This window comes from Molossus molossus, unplaced genomic scaffold (assembly GCF_014108415.1).
Source record: "Molossus molossus isolate mMolMol1 unplaced genomic scaffold, mMolMol1.p scaffold_m16_p_8, whole genome shotgun sequence".
In the NCBI taxonomy this organism is placed as follows: domain Eukaryota; kingdom Metazoa; phylum Chordata; class Mammalia; order Chiroptera; family Molossidae; genus Molossus; species Molossus molossus.
Window position 1 is genome coordinate 54,014,592 of NW_023425402.1, and position 17,748 is coordinate 54,032,339.

Sequence of the window (17,748 nt, forward strand, 5' to 3'; positions counted from 1 at the left end):
CATAGAGCAGTCCGAAAGGGTGAAGACAATGTTCAAAACAGTGTAGAGTAAATGTGATATCATTGATTATTGCAAACCCTGTAAGACGAGACTTAATTTAAAAATATTCCAGTTCAGTTAAGCTGAATGTTGCAAGTATTCATTTAAAATATTTGTTCAGCATGTTGTTTAAATCCATTGAAATCACTCTTACACAACATGTTTCACTTTCTTGGACTCACCATGTTCCCTCCCACTCTAGGGCTTTTGCATAGACAGTACCCAGAACACTTTTCACTTCTCTCTTCATCTCGTTAACACCTGCTCATCCTCTGGGTCTTAGTTTATCTGCGTTTTTCTTCAGGAAACCTTCATGACTTGCTCAGATTTCTCATGCTTCCATATCTTTCTCCTTCACAGCACTTGTCACCATCTCCAATTTGCATTCATTTATGTGATTGACAATGACTCCCTCCTCAGGTAGTCAACAGATATTTATTTAAATGAATTTATTCCATTCCAGTTTTGAAATCGATATTTACCTATTGATACGGTCTGAGTTTTTATCATAAGGATATAACCCTGTCATCATTGCCCTTTTCATCACTGCTCCTGTAGTATATTTTTAGCATACAGCAAAGGCCTGGGTTTCTGAAACTGTACATCAGGCAAGAAAACATGAAGGTATATTACACATAGATAGAATAGTCTAAATGTTTTATATTCCTAAATTCCAGATAATAAAATCTTAAAGGGTTCCATCATACAGTCTTACTTCATAGGCAAGAATCCTCTGCCTGTCAAATTCAAATAAAAAATTATGCTGTGCCCCTCTGTGAGCCTCAACTCCCACACCTCCACCCTGACCTCTTCCTCAGACAGCCACCAATCTGCTTTCCTTCTTACTGATTAATTTGCATTTCCTAGAGTATTATATAAATGAAATCCTAGAAGAGGTATTCTTTTTTTGGTCTGGCTTCTTTCATTCAGCATAATTATTTTGAGATTCATCCATGTTATGGCAAGTATCAGTAGTTCATTCTTTTTATTGCTGAGTAGAATTCCACTGTGTGGATGGAAAAACAGTTTGTTTGTCTCTTCAGCCTGTTGATGACGTTTAGGTTTTTTCCAGTTTTTTTTACTTCATAAGTAAAGCTACTGTCAAGTACTATGTACAGTTGTTGTTGTATACATATGCTTTCTTTTCTTTGGGGTAAATTCCTAGGAATGGAATGGCTGAATCCCATTATGGTTATACATTTAATTTTTAAGAAAATGTTACATTGTTCTCCTAAGAGATCATAACTCCTACACTCCCACAAGCTGTGTATGAAAGTTCCAGTTTTTTCACATCCTTGCCAATACTTGGTATGTTATTCATTTAAATTGCGGCCATTCTAATTTTTATTTTCCTCATAGCTAATGACAGTGTACACCTTTACATAAAATATCTGTTTGTTCTCTGCCTATTTTTTATTAAAAAAAAAAAAAAAAAAAAAAAAAATTAAGGGCTATTTGTTTTCTCACCCTGAGTTTAGAGAGTTTATATATTCTGAATACAAGTACTATATTAGATATATTATTTGCAAATATTTTCAGTCTGTGGGTTATACTTTCATTCTGTTAACAATCAGTGTCTATTTTTTTTTAATTTTGGTGAAGCTCAATTTCTCGATTTTTTTATAGATCATGCTTTAAGTTATTCTATCAATGAAATCTTTTCCTAACTCTACATATTGAAGATATTCTCCTATGTTTTCTAGTTTTAGATTTTACATTGAGTGAATTTTTATATACAATACAAGGCAAGGATTGAAGATTGGGGGGAGATTGTTTTATTTGTTTTTTCATGTGGATACCCAATTATTCTACTACCATTTCTGGAAAGGACTATTCTTTCTCTATTGCTTTGCCTGAGTCTTTGTCCAAAACCAGTTGTCCATATACGTATGGGTTTATTTCTGTTCTCTTTATTCTATTCTAATGCAATACCCTTTTAACTAGGGTAGATTTACATTAAGTCCTAAAATCAGGTAGTACTAGCTCTTCAACTTTGTTCTTTTTCAGAGTTCTTTCAACTCTAAGTTCTTTGCATTTCCATATGAATTTTATAATTGTGACATTGTGATTTTTAATAAGAAATATATATATTTATAGATTTCCCTTGAAATATATATTTGGTCTTTATCCCTGTTTCTGGCATAGAGCTCCCAAAACCTTTATAATTTCCTAAGTGATGAGAGCCTTAAAGATGCCTTTTGTTATGTTAATGAGATAGCTTTTGGAAAGTACCTAAGAATGGAGACCCTTTGCCAACTGTGTGGTTAGAAGGTTGGAACTTATAACCCCACCACCCAACCCCACCCTCACCCCCCAACTTCTGGGAGAGGAGAGCAAGGCTGGAGGTTGAGTTAATCACTGGTGGCCTATGACATAATTAATCATGCCTATGTAATGATATTGAAACCTTCCTAAGAGCCCAAAAGGTCAGGGTTTGGAGAGCTTTCCAGTGTGTGAACACATGGAGATTTGCGGGGGGAGAGAGCGTGGAAGTTCTGACCCTTTTTCCCATACCTTGCCCTGTGCATCTCTTTCATCTGCCTGTTCCTGTGTTATATCCTTTCATAGTAAACCAGTCATCTAATAAGTCAAATGTTTCTCTGAGTTCTATGAGCCATGCAAGCAAATTAATGGAACCCAAGTCAGGGATTGTTGGAACCTCCAATCTGTTGCCAGTCAGTCAGAAACACAGGTGATAACTTGGGCTTGCAACTGGCAACTGAAGTGGGGAAGAGTCAGTCTTGTAGAACTGAACCTTAATTTGTGGGATCTGATGCTGTCTCCAGGTAGATAGTGTCAGCATTGAGTTGAATTGTAGGACACCTAGCTGTGTCTGAAACTTGCTTGTTAATGTGTAAACACCCCCCCCCCCCCACACACACACACACACACATTGGAATTGGTGATTGGAATCCTTTAAAAAAACAAGTTGTCAGCCAACCAAAGGATAAAAAAGTCTGCTGTGATTGAGACTGTATTAAATCTGTAGATCAATTTTGGGAGAATTAACGTATCTTTCTCCTTTAGTTAGGTCTTCTTTAATTTCTTAGCAATGTTTTATAGTTTTCAGTGTACTGGTCTTTTACGTTTTTTTATCAGATTTATTTCTAAGTATTTAATATATTTTATGCCATTATAAATTTGTTTTTTGGTTCTGATTTTTTGTTGCTAATATACAGAAATACAAATGATTTTTGTATATTAATCTTATATTCTGAAACTTTAGTAAACACACTTATTCTAGTAGATTATTTTATAGATTTCATTGGGTTTTCTATATTGATGATGATATCATCTACAAATAAAGTCAATTTTACTTCTTTCCTTTTCAATCTTGATATCTGTTATTTCTTTTTTTGCCTGATTGCATTGGCTAGAACTCTCTGGTACAATGTTGAATAGAAGTACTGCGAACAGACATCCCCTCTGTCTTATTCCTGATCTTAGCGGGAAAGCATTCAGTCTGTTATTGAAATATGATGTTAGTTGTGGGTTTCTCAAGCCATTTACTAGTTGGGAAAATACCCTTCTTTTCCTAGTTTGCTAAGCGTTTTGGGGGAAATAGATGTTAGATTTTGTCAAAAAAGAAAATTGTATCAATTGAGATGAGTGTATGGTTTTTCATTTTAAGTTTATTATAAAGTGAATGTGTTAATTGATTTTCAAATATTAAACCAATCTTGTATTCACTTACTGCACTCATGTATTTTGACATTCCATTGTTAGGCACATATACATTTAGAAGTGTTATGTCTTCTTAGAGAATTGACTCCTTTGTCATTATGTAATTGTCTTCTTCATCCATGATCATTTTCCTTACTTTGAAATCTGCTCTGCTTGAAAATCATATAGCTACCCTTGTTTTCTTTTTATTAATGTTAGCATGGAATATTTTTTCTCCATCCATTTATTTTAATCTGTATGTGTCTTTATATTTAAAGTGGTTTTCTTGTAGGCATCATGTAGTTGGGTCATGTTTTTGGATTCAATCTGACAGTCTCCAACTTTTAATCAGTTCATTTATATCATTGACATTCAAAGTGATTATTGATAAACAGTTGACCCTTGAACAGTACTGGTTTGAACTGCATGAGTTACTTATGTGTGAATTTTTTTTTCAATAAATGTAAAGTCAATCCTCCATATATCTGGTTTTCACATCTGCAGATTCAGCTCACTGTAAATGGAAAGGAGTATTGGGGTGTTTTTTTGTTTATATGTTGGGGATTGTTTGTTTGTTAAGAACAGGGTGTTCCTGGCATATTTCAAAGTCATTTCCCCTCCCCCTGCTAGAAAAACCAAAGGGGAATTTTTTTTTTTTTTTTTTTTTTTTTTTATTTACTGTGAGAATCTGCTCAAGCTCCTGAAAGTAAATTTCAGAATATTGTGGGAGCTCCCTATGACTGGTGCCCCTGGAGTTTTCAGCTCTTAGAGTTGTCCACACAGACCCTCCTGCAGTTTGTCAATTACAGTTCAGGTTTTCTCACCCTGGCACTGGTTCTCATGCGGTTTCTGCTTGTGAATCTGCCTCCTCTTCATAGTGACTCTGAATTTACCTGTGTTTCCCGTGTGGGGGACAATAGTTTGTCCTGTGTCCTCCCTTCATATAGATCCAAGAAGAACTGTTGATTTTTCAGTCTGTTTAGCTTTTTATTTGTTGTTAGAACAGAGTGGTCCTTACATGTGGAAATGGAAACTATTCATTGTGAACAATTTCATTTTAATCTAATATAATAAATGTTAAGCTAGTGGTCCTAATCTTCACTTTTTTCTTACCTCACCAATTCTGTCCTCCTCTTCCCTGCCCCCAGCCCCGCCTTATTTTTTTCACTCCTCTGTAGATCTTAATTTAAATATTACTTGCTTCAAGAAGTGTTTCCTGACCCTCTAAAGCAGCAGTTCCCAACCTGTGGGTCGTGACCCCTTTGGGGGTCGAAGGACCCTTTCACAGGGGTCGTCTAAGACATAACAGTAGCAAAATTACAGTTATGAAGTAGCAACAAAAATAATTTTATGGTTGGGGGTCATCACAACATGAGGAACTGTATTAAAGGGTTGCAGCATCAGGAAGGTTGAGAACCATTGTAAAGTAACTAAGTCCCCAAACTGAGGGTCCCTTCAGCACTCTGTACTTACATATCATAATATTCATTACACTTGATAGAACTTTTTGTCTCTGATTTGCCCTCAGCTTTTGGTTCACTGCAATGGGCCCAGTGTCAAGCATGATATTCGATGCCTAGTAGGATCTCTATCATTTCTGTTGACTATATAAATAAGAACATTCATGAATTTCAGATATATTATACATTACTCATTTTTCCTTACATATTAATAATAGTACTGAGCAAAGCAAAACTCTGAGGGATAAGGTTATCTGTGATTTTTCTCAACCATGTTTTAAATGTCAGTAGTTAAAGCTAAGAGGTACATTAATTATACTTTTAATATAGCACATTAATATACATATGGGTATTTTTCAGGATGCAGAAGAATACACAGATTTGCCAGTGAGGCACAACGAAGATCATATGAACAGCGAACTGGCAAAATGTCTTCCCTTTGAATCAAATCCTCATTCGTTTGACAGCCCTCACACCAAAGCACACCTCCTCCTCCAGGCGCACCTCAGCCGGACCATGCTGCCCTGCCCGGACTACGACACCGACACCAAAACCGTCCTGGACCAAGCTCTCAGAGTCTGTCAGGTAGGGAGTGTTTCCTGCCACCTACACTTTCTCCCATCACTTCCTCTTGTTGTAGAGTAAAATGTACTTGCATTTAAACATTTTTATTTTAGCATTTTAAAGAGAAACCTGGTGAATCAAATCAAGAATTTTCCAAGGAAAAGCAAATATAAATGCAATAAGGTGACAATTTCAGTCATTCACTCCATCAAAATGTATTGAAGGTAAACTAAATGCCAGGCACCTTTCTAGGTGCTGAACACACAGCAGCGAATAGGACACAAGAGACAAAAGGATATCCGCCATCATGGGTTTCAGTCAGGGCGACGAGAACAGACAATCAGAAATGTAAGTCAAGGGGTGATAACTGCTACTTAAAAATAACAATTATAAGGATATATATAATAAAGGAAATATAGAGAAAGATGAAAGCTGCTGATTGTACTATATTTTTCATTGTTGACACTATAACAGATGTCCCCCATTTTTTGAGGAAACATTTTGTGTCCCATTGTGGCTGCACCAACTTTTGAATATGGTTTCAGGTGACAGTTAAGAAATAATTAACATGCAAAAAAATGAGACTAGACCATCAACTTACACCCTACACAAGAATAAACTCAAAATGGATAAAAGACTTAAATGTTACTCATGAATCCATAAAAATCCTAGAAGAAACTGTAGGCAACAAAATTTCAGACATCATACGCAGCAGAATTTTCACTGACACATCACCTAAGGCAGCAGAAACAAAGGAGAAAATGAACACATGGGACTACGTCAAACTCAAAAGCTTCTGCACAGCAAAAGATACAATCATCAAAATGGAAAGGCTACCCACTATATGGGAGAGCATAATTGCCAATGATATATTAGATAAAGGGTTAATTTTCAATATATATAGAGTGCTCATACAACTCAACAAAAGGAAGACAAACCCAATTAAAAAATGGGCAGAGGAACTAATAGACACCTCTCCAAAAAGGACATACAAATGGCTAAGAAACATATGAAGAATTGCTCAACATCACTAATCATCAGAGAGATGCAAATTAAAACAACAATGAGGTATCACCTCACACCTATCATAATGGCCGCCATCAACAAATCATCAAACAACAAGTGTTGGTGAGGGTGTGGAGAAAAGGGGACTCTAATACACTGCTGGTGGGAATGCAGACTGGTGCAGCCACTATGGAAAACAATATGGTGTTACCTCAAAAAATTTAAAATTGAACTTCCATTTGACCCAGTGATCTCACTTCTAGGAATATACCCTAAAAAGCCTGAAACGCCAGTCCGAAAGAATATATGTACCCCCGTGTTTGTAGCAGCACTATTTACAATAGCTAAGATCTGGAAACAGCCCAAATGTCCATCAGTAGACGAATGGATAAAAAAGCATTGGTACATATACACAATGGAGTACTGTGCAGCTGTAAGAAACAAAGATCTCTTAGCCTTTGAGATGATATGGAGGGACCTAGAAAGTGTCATCCTAAGCAAAACAACCAAACATAGAAAGACAAGTATCATATGATCTCACTCATTTGTGGAATATAATGAACATAACAGTCTGAGGAATGGGGTAGTCCCAGAGATGTGGAAGTGGGGTACAGACTGATTATCCCAAGAAGAGGGGGTGGGGGGAGATAAACCACAGAACTTATATGCATATATGCATGAGCAACAGACATGGACAGCAAAGCTGGGGAGAGGGTGGGGAGGGAGGAGGAGGGGGTAATCAGTGGGGGGAAAAGGAGAAACATCTGTAACAAAAATAAATTAGTTAATTTAAAAAAATAATAAAAACTGCTATGGTACAGGGGAAAAAAAAAAAGAAATAATTAAAGGAAGGGGATGAGCCCCAGGGTTATCTAGGGAAGTGTATTCCAAATGCTAAGGAAACCTACTTCCCAGACTCTTATGCAGGAACTTACTTGGTATTTTCAAGGAAAAGCAAACAGGCCATTGTAAAAAAGATGGAAAGGGGTGGTTAGAAATTAGGTCACAGAGGGGTAATGGTGGAAATTACAGGAAAAATGGGGTCAGGTCCTGTTGGAAGTTTGTAAACCATGGTAAGGATTTTGGATTTTACTCTGAATGAGAGGGAAGCTACTATAGCAGTGGTTCATTGATGGTTATGTTGGATATATCTATGAATAGTTACTATGTAATTAAAGCGGAAATTCTCAAATATTTATTACTTCATTTAAAAATACAATAATAATTCCACTGTATGTTAATACAAATAACTTGATTTTTTTTTCATGAAAAATAACTATTTTCCAAAACAATAAAAATTAGTGAGAAGTGCAGCATTGTTTTCTATTTTTGCAAGTGTTTTTAATATCTAGCTTAGTAAAAGTCAGGTACACTTATCACCTTTAGCAATGTGTAATGTAAAACATAACAATATGTTTTAGTTGAAGTATATGAAGAAAATCCAGCCTCACAGTGATATGTAATTTAAAAGGGAAGAGTACTTTTTTAGCCTTTTCAGATAATTGTGGAAATTCTTCTCTGATACTATACAAAACCTTGACATGTGAGATTTTTAAAGGTGAGTTGCAATGTGGAATCTAAAACCATGCCAGTGATCTTTGTAACTTGAATGCTTTAAGGCAAGAAATGGTGTGGACGGGATTTTTAGGGAAAGTGAGGAACCAAAGATGATTCCAAAGCTTTTCTCCAGAGCAACTGGAAGCCTGGAGCTGCCCTTTACCGGGAGATAGAGAGAGGAGCAGGGCAGGAGAAGCATGGCTGAGTGAGACTATAAAAGATTTTGATTTTCTACATTATACATTTTTGGACATTTCTGTAATAAAAACAATTTCTATAATTTTCAAAAGACCTCAGGTGTTTTTAAAAGTAGAGTAATGAGTGAAGATTTGTGCACAGTGATGTACATTATGGAATCATTTGAAAAATTAAAGACTTGGAAATAACCTGTGTCTTCCAGGTTATACAGAACAGTGCAGAATATTACAGTTCCACTTGTGAATTCCACATCCATGTAGAATATCTGCATCCATGTGTGAATGTGTACCTGAGAGAAGATTCAGAATAGTATTCACCAAAAGATTAACAATAGACATCTCTGTGTAGCAGGATTCGGGGTGATTTATAATTTCTTCTTTATGCTTCTCTAAAATGTTTGAATGTTTTAAAATGAGCTTCTAACAGTTTTATTATCAGAAAGGAAAAAAAAAAACTTTATTATTTAAACGAATAGGGATGTTTCCTAAAATAGAGTAAGCACAACCTTATCAGGAATTAGAAGGGAAGTAAGGCTATAATAAACACATAAATTTTATTTGACACCCTTTTTGTAACCAACACATGGTTTACCTCTCTAAGAAGATGATTTGCCACTCTTTATTAGTCACACTTTATAAACAGGGGTTAAAGTTCCTAACATTTTCACTGAGGCCCTAGATACTCATTTGTGTTTCCTATAACTGGTTTTTTCCCCCCTTAAACAATGACCTGTTAATGAACCCAGGAGTTAGAAAGGGCTGGAGAAAAGTTGCAAGAGGAATTAAATGTTACTACATGCAGATATACTCATAGACGTACATGTGTATATCATATATAAAAGCTTTTTCATCAACTCGCTGGTACTTTCTTTTTCACCAGTCGTTCAATAATGATTCAAAGGCAATTTCTAAAGGACTCTATTTCTAAATTTGCTGTAAGGGCAAAGGATTCAGTCAGATTCTTTCAGCCTCTATTAGATATTTTATAGAGAGTTTCTTGGGATATTTACATTTCTTGAATATTTTTTGGTCTTTTTAAATAATATCTAAAGAGAATAGTTTTCTCTTTAACTATAAAAGTAATACTTTTCATTGTAGCAAGTTTGGAAAAACAACATACTAAAATTAGACATTTACAGTAATTATATCTTCACCCCCGTGAATATAAACTTCTTTTCTTTTTTTAATTATTCATTAAAATGCTTTTTAATTTTTACTGTGAAATAATTTTGACCCAGTATAAAAAGTGTATAAAGCTAGCACAACAAAACTGTAATATATTCTTTACCCAGCTTCCCCCAATGTTAACATCTAGCCTCAGTTCTAATCTAGTCCTCATTCTATTAACAGCTAGTCTACAGACCTCATTCCGATTCTGTCAATTTTGAATGTTATTCCTCTGGACCAGGATGCAGTCTGTTTCATTTACTTATCAAGTCTCCTTGACTTTCATGACCTTGGAACTTTTGAAGAGTACTGGCCAGTTATTTTCTAGAGTTATCCTTTCGTTGGGTTTGCCTGATATTTCCACATGGTTACATTCAAGTTACATATTATTGGCAAGAATACCACAGACGTGATGTTTTGCCCTCTCGGTGTATCATCAGGAAGCTTGTGACATGGATGTCTCATTACTACTGGTGTTTACTTTGCGTACTTGAGGTGGTATCTGCCAGACTTCTCTACTGTAAAGTTACTTTTCTTCCTTTGTAATTAATAGATATCTTCTGTGAGGTACTTAGAGATTTGAGATTATGCAAATATCCTGTTTCTCATTATACTTTTCTACATTATTTTCAGTATCCATTGGTGATATTTGTCTGAAATAATTATTACTATCCTGATTTTCTATTTCCATCATTCCCAGAATTTACTGTAACAAATAACTTTCTCTTCTCCTTTATTTCTTTACTTTATTCACTTATTTATTTATCTAAGTATAGATCCATGAGTGTTTGTTTTATTCTACTGGGTAAAATCTATTACTGTCATCATTTATTTTGCTACTTAAATTGTCTCAGAGTCAGCCACTGGCACCTGTCACTCTGGGTCCTGTATCTCTTTGACACCATCATTTTGTGAAACAGCACCTTGCATTTTGGCATCTTGTACTTTTCCCCTGGAATCAACTGTTTTTCCGAAGAGCCGTGGTTCTTTTTTTTTTTTATCTATCAGAAAATGGTTTTAGAGACTAAAAGCTAAGTGCTTCTTGACTCCATCTCTACCTGGGTGTCTTTGCCTCTAGAACCACTCAGTGGGCAAGACTAGGAAATAGGACTGTGTACACACAGACATCTATGTCTATTTGTATATCTATTTATAAGTGTATGTGTGATTATATGTGGGAGGGGCTGAAAAATGTTTGTATTTGTAAAGCCATGAGTTTACGCTAATGCCTGATTCTAATCCAACACCAAAGGCTTCATTTTAGTCTTCCCCCATTGTAAGTTTATGACTCCTTTCTCCACCACCTATGGGGAACCTGGCTCTCGTTAATCAAAATATATTCACTTATTTCCTCAGTCCTTGCATGCTCCCGATGTAGTTTTAGAATTACCAACCCTTACTTCTGCAAAAAAAAAAAAATTATTAACTAGAGTACAATAATTATAGTTCTTTTTTGTCTTTAGAGGCTTAGAAGCTCTTTTACCTGTACATTTACAAGCATACACACTTGCCCTTTCAGTTTTTCTTTTACAAATTTTTATCATGTTATTTTATAACATTCTTTAACTTAATAATTTATAACATTAAATATTCTCAAGCATAATGGCTGCACTGTATGCCTTCATATGAAGGTTATCGTTGATTTAATGAGCTCCCTGTTGTCAGGGTGTATGTACCTTTTTGTTATTATAAATTATAAGCATTAGTCATGACCATCTTAAATGTTGACTTGGCTTTTCAGAAATCATCTAGAAAGAAACAGTTGTACAGAGATGGCAACCAGCTTCATATCCTAAATCTCTTTATTCTGCAATTTTTTTTTGGTAAGATTATGATAAAAGTAAGTGATCCAGGAAGAGGAAATAATATAAGGGCTGCCCTTTGAAAATTTGGGCAGAAAATTAAGAGTGGATAAACTTTTCCATGACTGATTGGCCATTTTAATGATTGCACCCTGTTCTCATTTGATGTGTGGATACTGTTGGCCTTAGAAAACATTAGTTCAAGCAGTTTTCCAAACTACAGCTCTTCAAGCTGATTGAAAATTACACTATTGCCCTCATGGGACATCAGCATAACCTTGTATTCTGTGTATGGGACTGAGTGCCACCAGCTTTTACTATAAATTCAACTCTGCTTTTATTTTAGTATAAGGTCTTAGGCAAGTCACTTAACCCCTGGAGTCTGAGTAAAAATAACACCTTACAAGAGTAGAGCATTAGTGTTAATGTTTATAAAGTAAACAACAATCTAAGGACTCAAAGAACTAGGTCTGTCTTAGTATTCTCATTCTTAGTAGTTCTTTTACTTCTTTATTTCTTTGCTTTTTCATAGTCATTTAACTCTAAAATATTTTACTCCCTTTATTTTCTAGAAATATACCTTTTACATGAGCATCATTTAGATTTTGAAAACTGCAGTTTTGACTACCCATGTCCCAGATAATCTTCCACAAAAGAAAAACGTAATTGTTATTAGTGGTAATTTACTCCGGCTTGAAGTCAGAATATACAATGTAGCCTGCTTTCTCTTCCTGCCCCCTTTTGAAGTTAGGTATCAAGGTCATTTGTGTCAATTTTTTGGTTTAAGATGTTTTTATCATGGTTTCTTTTAATATTTTTCTAATACCAGCATTTCTGTTTCCATACCACCCAACAAAAATAAGAGTAAAAATTTCTGTACATATCTCAGTTTTTAATCTTCTTAAAATATTTTAATTCATATATTGGACAGTTATGGAATTGATTATTCTTGCCACTCACCTTTAAGATCCTCTTCTTGATAACTTTAACTCTAAAATACATTTGTAAAATGTGGTAAATGATGTAACATGATGTCTGTGCCAGATATACCAAAGAAAACCTTTGTTAGCTTTTGTGGGGAAAACATTACAAATAAGTATCAAAAATTAAAATGACTTGTCTAAATTTTCCAAATCTGATGGCAAAGCTAGAACTGGTGATAAGTGTCTGATGTTTTGATTAGCTCTGTGCCTCACACTGTTTTTTGTCAAAGGGCAAAGAAATTGACATTCAGAGAAGTTAAATAACTTAAAGTTGATTTATTGATACAATCCATAATGAAACCAAATGGGGACCAGGGCTCTAAACCCTGCCCTAATATCTCTGATCTTTTCTAAGAAGCACCGTAAGTCTTTACATTAAAATCATCTTTATTTACATGAAAAACAACCTAAATACAATGCTAAGCTAAATGACATAAAGATGCTTTTGTCCTATAAAGATGGGTTTTTTCATTGTACTTGAGGTCTAGTCAGAATTTGTTTTAAAATGTGAGAACTTGCCCTGGCCAGTTTGGCTCAGTGAATAGAGCATGGGCCTGCAGACCAAAGGGTCTCGAGTTTGATTTCTGGTCAAGGGCACATATACCTGGGTTGCAAGTTCAATCCCCAGTCCCAGTCAGAGTTGTGCAGGAGGCAGTCAATTGATGTGTCTCTCTCACACCAATGTTTCTCTCTCTCTCTCTCTCTCTCTCTCTCTCTCTCTCCCCCCCCCATCCACTCTATCAAAAAAGAAAAAAAAAAATCAGTAGAAAAATATCCTCTAGTGAGGATAACAAAAAATAAAATAATAAAATAAATTAAAATAAAACAGAAAATAAAATGTGAGAACGTCACAGGAATTTCCACTTTTTTAAGTAAGTATTTTTTAATTAATCCCTCTTTTCAATGCGCACTCAAATCACCTTCCTTTAATTACTCTAGTTCCCTTTTCAACAGTCTGTCTATAATTACCTTAACTAATTTTAAGAGGGACTTGTTAATATGATTGATATTTGTAACTGCTTTATTATATCACTCTACAGTGTCCAGTTGATATGCTGTTGGCTTTTTTTTTTTTTTTTGTATCAACTGCTTATGATTCTTCTTGAGGATTTTATATTATGCTAGATAGACCATGAATTAATCATTTACTTCCCCACATTCTTTTCTAAAAGTGCAATAATTGGAAATAATGGAGGAAAGGTCAGATTTCTGATACAACCATAGGAGAAAGGAGAATGCCAACATCATCATAAGATGACCCTGTGATAAACCATATGTGCACACTAGAATCTGTGCATAGGTTTACTGTTAAAATACACATACACACATTTTATGTTCCTCTGTCTTAAAGGTTTGCCTTCTCTGCTCAGGTTGGATTCTTGGCTTCTTTCACTGGTTATTCACCACCACCACTAACGGGGAGACCATGGAGGTAGCCTTTGTCCATCCCACTGATCCTTTTCTGAGAATATTTAAACCTCTAGTAGCAATCCAGAGATTCTTTGCCCCAATTTATGGAACTAGCAACTCCCCAAATGATAGCAGACATCTCCTCTTTACTGTAGAGGAAGAGAGCCATGTTCTGTATTCTGCGTGCCAAGAACAAGTCTATATGGATTCAATGCATGTTCCATTGCCCTAATGGAAATAGGCAAAGGTAAACCAGGGAACTTGCCTTGATAATAATCTACGTGATTCAGTGCCTGAAAGGAAGTTCTTTAAGGAGCTATGTTCTTGTGGTTTCCATCATTTTATAACTTCTTTCATCTAACTTTAATATAGAGGCTATTGTTTTATATTATGGTTCGTAATGAGCAAGTCTTTTTGAACTACTGAGTTTTGGTCTTCTCTTTCACAGATGAAATAATATGTAGTTCATCTACTATTCAAATTAATGTGAATATGATATGTTCTAATAGGCTTGATCAATTGTCATAAAGGGTGCCAGTCAAAAAATAACTTTAATAAGCTGCATAAATAAAGGGGAGAAAAATGTGTGAATTGGATTTGTATACTTTTCTCCATATAGAGAACTTCTTAAATTTGCAAAAACAAATTTCTAAAAGGTTATTGGTGGAGTTGTGTTTGGCCTAAAATTCAAAACAATAATTTGACTTTTTTAAAACATTTTTTTTCTTTTTGTTATTGATTTTAGAGAGAAAGAGGAAGAAGGAGGGAGAGAGAGATAGAAACATGGATGAGAGAGAACATTGATTAGCCGCCTCCTGCATGCCCCATGCTGGGGATCAGGCCCACAACCTAGGCATGTGCCCTGACTGGGAATCGAACTGGCCACCTCTTGGTATGTGGGTCGATGCTCAACCACTGAGCCACACCAGCTGGGTTGACATTTTTATCTTTATAACAATATCTAATAAAAAAAAAAAAATGTCAAATAACTAGTACTGTATTTTCCTATAATCCACAGCTGTTTTGAGTAAAACATTGCATCTCCAATCTGTTTTTAAAGTATTTTAACTAATAACTTAAGATATGTATGTATACACATAGTAGGATTTGAGAATGGGAAATATATGATATGGGAAGCAAAAGAAGGTATGATTATATGAATATTTTTATTGACCTGATTCTTTTAACTGAGAAATACTATGACTATAGCTGGGTCTATATTTCTGTTAACAAATGATTCTCATTTGTAGTAAATTTAAAAACATAGAAATATTTGATAATGCCAGGAGATAGAAGTGCCATGGAACAAGGCTAATGTAACCTTTGAGGAGTATTTACCTATGGGTGCACTAAGCACAGGCCCAGCGGGTTCCCAGTGTATTACAGAACGTCAGTGTCAATTAAATGAACAAGCTTTGGAATCATAGAGTCAAATACAGTTAGCAGTGAAAATAATCCAGGTATTGCTGAGCTTAACAAAAGAAGTACTTGGTCAAATCCTTGGTTCAATACTTGTAAGAAATGTTTTGATACAGCAAATGGTACATGAAATTTTCTACTTATTTTTTGTAAAATCCTTTCATTTTTTTTTGAATGGTTATAATTAGACCAAACAAAAAGATTATCTTTGGGTGGAGATATAGACGCTTCAGAAAGGGTCTTCAGATTATTTTGAGGAAAAGATAGGTGGATTGTGAGTAAATAATTTTTAGACTTCCAAAATTGGATTGTACATATTTAGCATGCCATAATTTGAAATTAATTGCTGCAACTCAAGTCTTTAAAGGACCCTTAAAGTGTAAATTACACTATTAAGTTTTTAAATATATTTATTTTATATGTTTCAAGGAATATTAATACTACGAGCACACATTTGGAGGATTTATGCCATCCAAGGTATACTGGAACCTTATCAATAACTATTTATAATGTCACTGACTGTTAAGGTGACTTGGGCATAATTCTTGGCACATTGTAGATCTCAGTATATCATGGGTGAATGGGATGAATAAATGTTTCACTTTTTCCTCTCTAGTTCTTTCTTAGGAGAGGATTGGAAAGGGCAATTTATTATGTGTGATTCTCGTAATGTTTTTAAGATGATCTGCCAAATCTGAATTGTCTACCAACAAATGTAGTCTGTTGTAAACATTAGTGTGACCTTATCAAATTCATAGAGGCGGGGAAGTCTAATTCAGGCTGCTTTCCTGGCCAGACTTCCAGGAGCTCATTTCTTGCCATAGGAGCCTGATGAAGTTTTATTAATGGATGACTATTTAAAAACAAGTAACTCTAAATGAACTTAATCCAGAGTGACTATTCTTCCAAATGCAAAGGTCCACACTATGGTGCAGAATCATCATCCAGTATCAAAGCTATGTTTTAATTCCATAGCAGAACACCTAAAACAAAGCACCATTCCCAATTTCAGAAGCAACACGGAGCTGATACATTTAGCACTTCCAAAACTAACAGACGTGTGGATTTTGAGGTATTAAATACCTTTACTTACTCTTACGGATTTGCGGGGCAATCTCCCTTCACGGACTGTAATATAATTTGGAAGGCTTTTTCCCCCTGGGTGACTCTACCTGTAAGCTTTTGTATGACAATTTGGTGATGGTTTATTGATGATACGATGGTGTTATGAAAGATCCTTCTACCCCCAGCTCCTCTCCTAGTACCCACATAACAACCCTTTTCCCGGTTGGGGCTATAGGAAATGAGTAATGCTTAACCCATTTGTGTGATCAATTCACTTAAGCAGCTACTGTGAAATGTTAATCACAACTTTAATTTGTACTGCATTAGCATTTTGATTAACTTGTAGGCTTGCTAGCGCACTTGAAGCGCTTTTACTCATAGTTACAACTCGGAAATGACTTTTTGATTAATTAAGTTTGTTAGACAGCAGCTGAGCTTCCTGAATGCTAACCTTCTGGGGGTAAAAGTTCAGGAGAAAGTTACTGTGAACAACTGTTGCTATTGAAAAAAGATTCTTATGAATGTATTTATAGCATTTTAATTATTGACGAAATATTATATCTTTATTTACCACTGACCTGAACCTTTGAAGGACGGTGCCTTTCTGTCAAGGAAGCTTTTTCAGGCTTTCTTATCCTTGTAAAACTTCTGGGAGCTCTTGAACTAAATAGTGCGTTTCCTAGCAGATGTCTAGCAAATAATGTTTTAACAAGCTGTCTGGGATGAATTTCCATCTTTTTTTAAATATATGAACTTTCTATTTTAGAAGATTTTATATGTACAGAAAAGTTGCAAAGATAGAACAGAGAGTTCCTATATATCCAATGCCCAGTTTTCCTCTATTATTAACCTCTTATGTTAATATGGTACTTTTGTCACTATTAATGAACTGATACTGATACATTATTATTAACTAGAGTCCATATTTATTCAGAATTCTCCAGTTTACTTACTATCCTTTTTCTGTTCTGGTATCTCATTTAAGATACCATATTACACTTAGTTGCTGTGCCTCCTTAGTCTCCTGGCTGTGAATTACTCAGACTTTCATTGTTTTGATGATCTTCCCATACTATTTTGCTCTCTCATGACATCCCATAAATAGCTATATGGTTTTTATAAATGAATGAAAATATTTTCTTTATCATTCTGGACTAAATAAATCTGTCTCTTCAACTCTGATAGTATATTATCTTTATGTCATTGCATCTGAACAGAAGTGGCAACCTCATCTGGCCATTTCAACCTTCGTCGTTATCTCATCTTCATGAGGTAGTTGTAACCCCAACACTCTCACAGTGTACTTTGAGGTGGCTCTCAGGAGGTGTGAGGAGAAGAAGGGATACCTTGAGGAGGCAGGAGAGAGAGGGTGCAGGTCAGCAGAACTCCAAGGGTGTGGACGGCAGGAGCCCCGCCT

The 17,748-nt window shown here is 35.3% G+C and overlaps 1 protein-coding gene across 2 annotated transcripts in view; it reads left to right on the forward strand.

Annotated features, from left to right (window-relative positions):
* Positions 1-17,748, forward strand: part of ASCC3 (activating signal cointegrator 1 complex subunit 3) — a 303,300-nt gene that overhangs the window by 268,687 nt on the left and 16,865 nt on the right. For both annotated transcript variants that reach the window (XM_036248171.1, XM_036248170.1), the window contains one exon: positions 5,523-5,747. In XM_036248171.1, the coding sequence (XP_036104064.1) occupies positions 5,523-5,747 (225 nt within the window). The remainder of the gene's footprint in view (positions 1-5,522; positions 5,748-17,748) is intronic.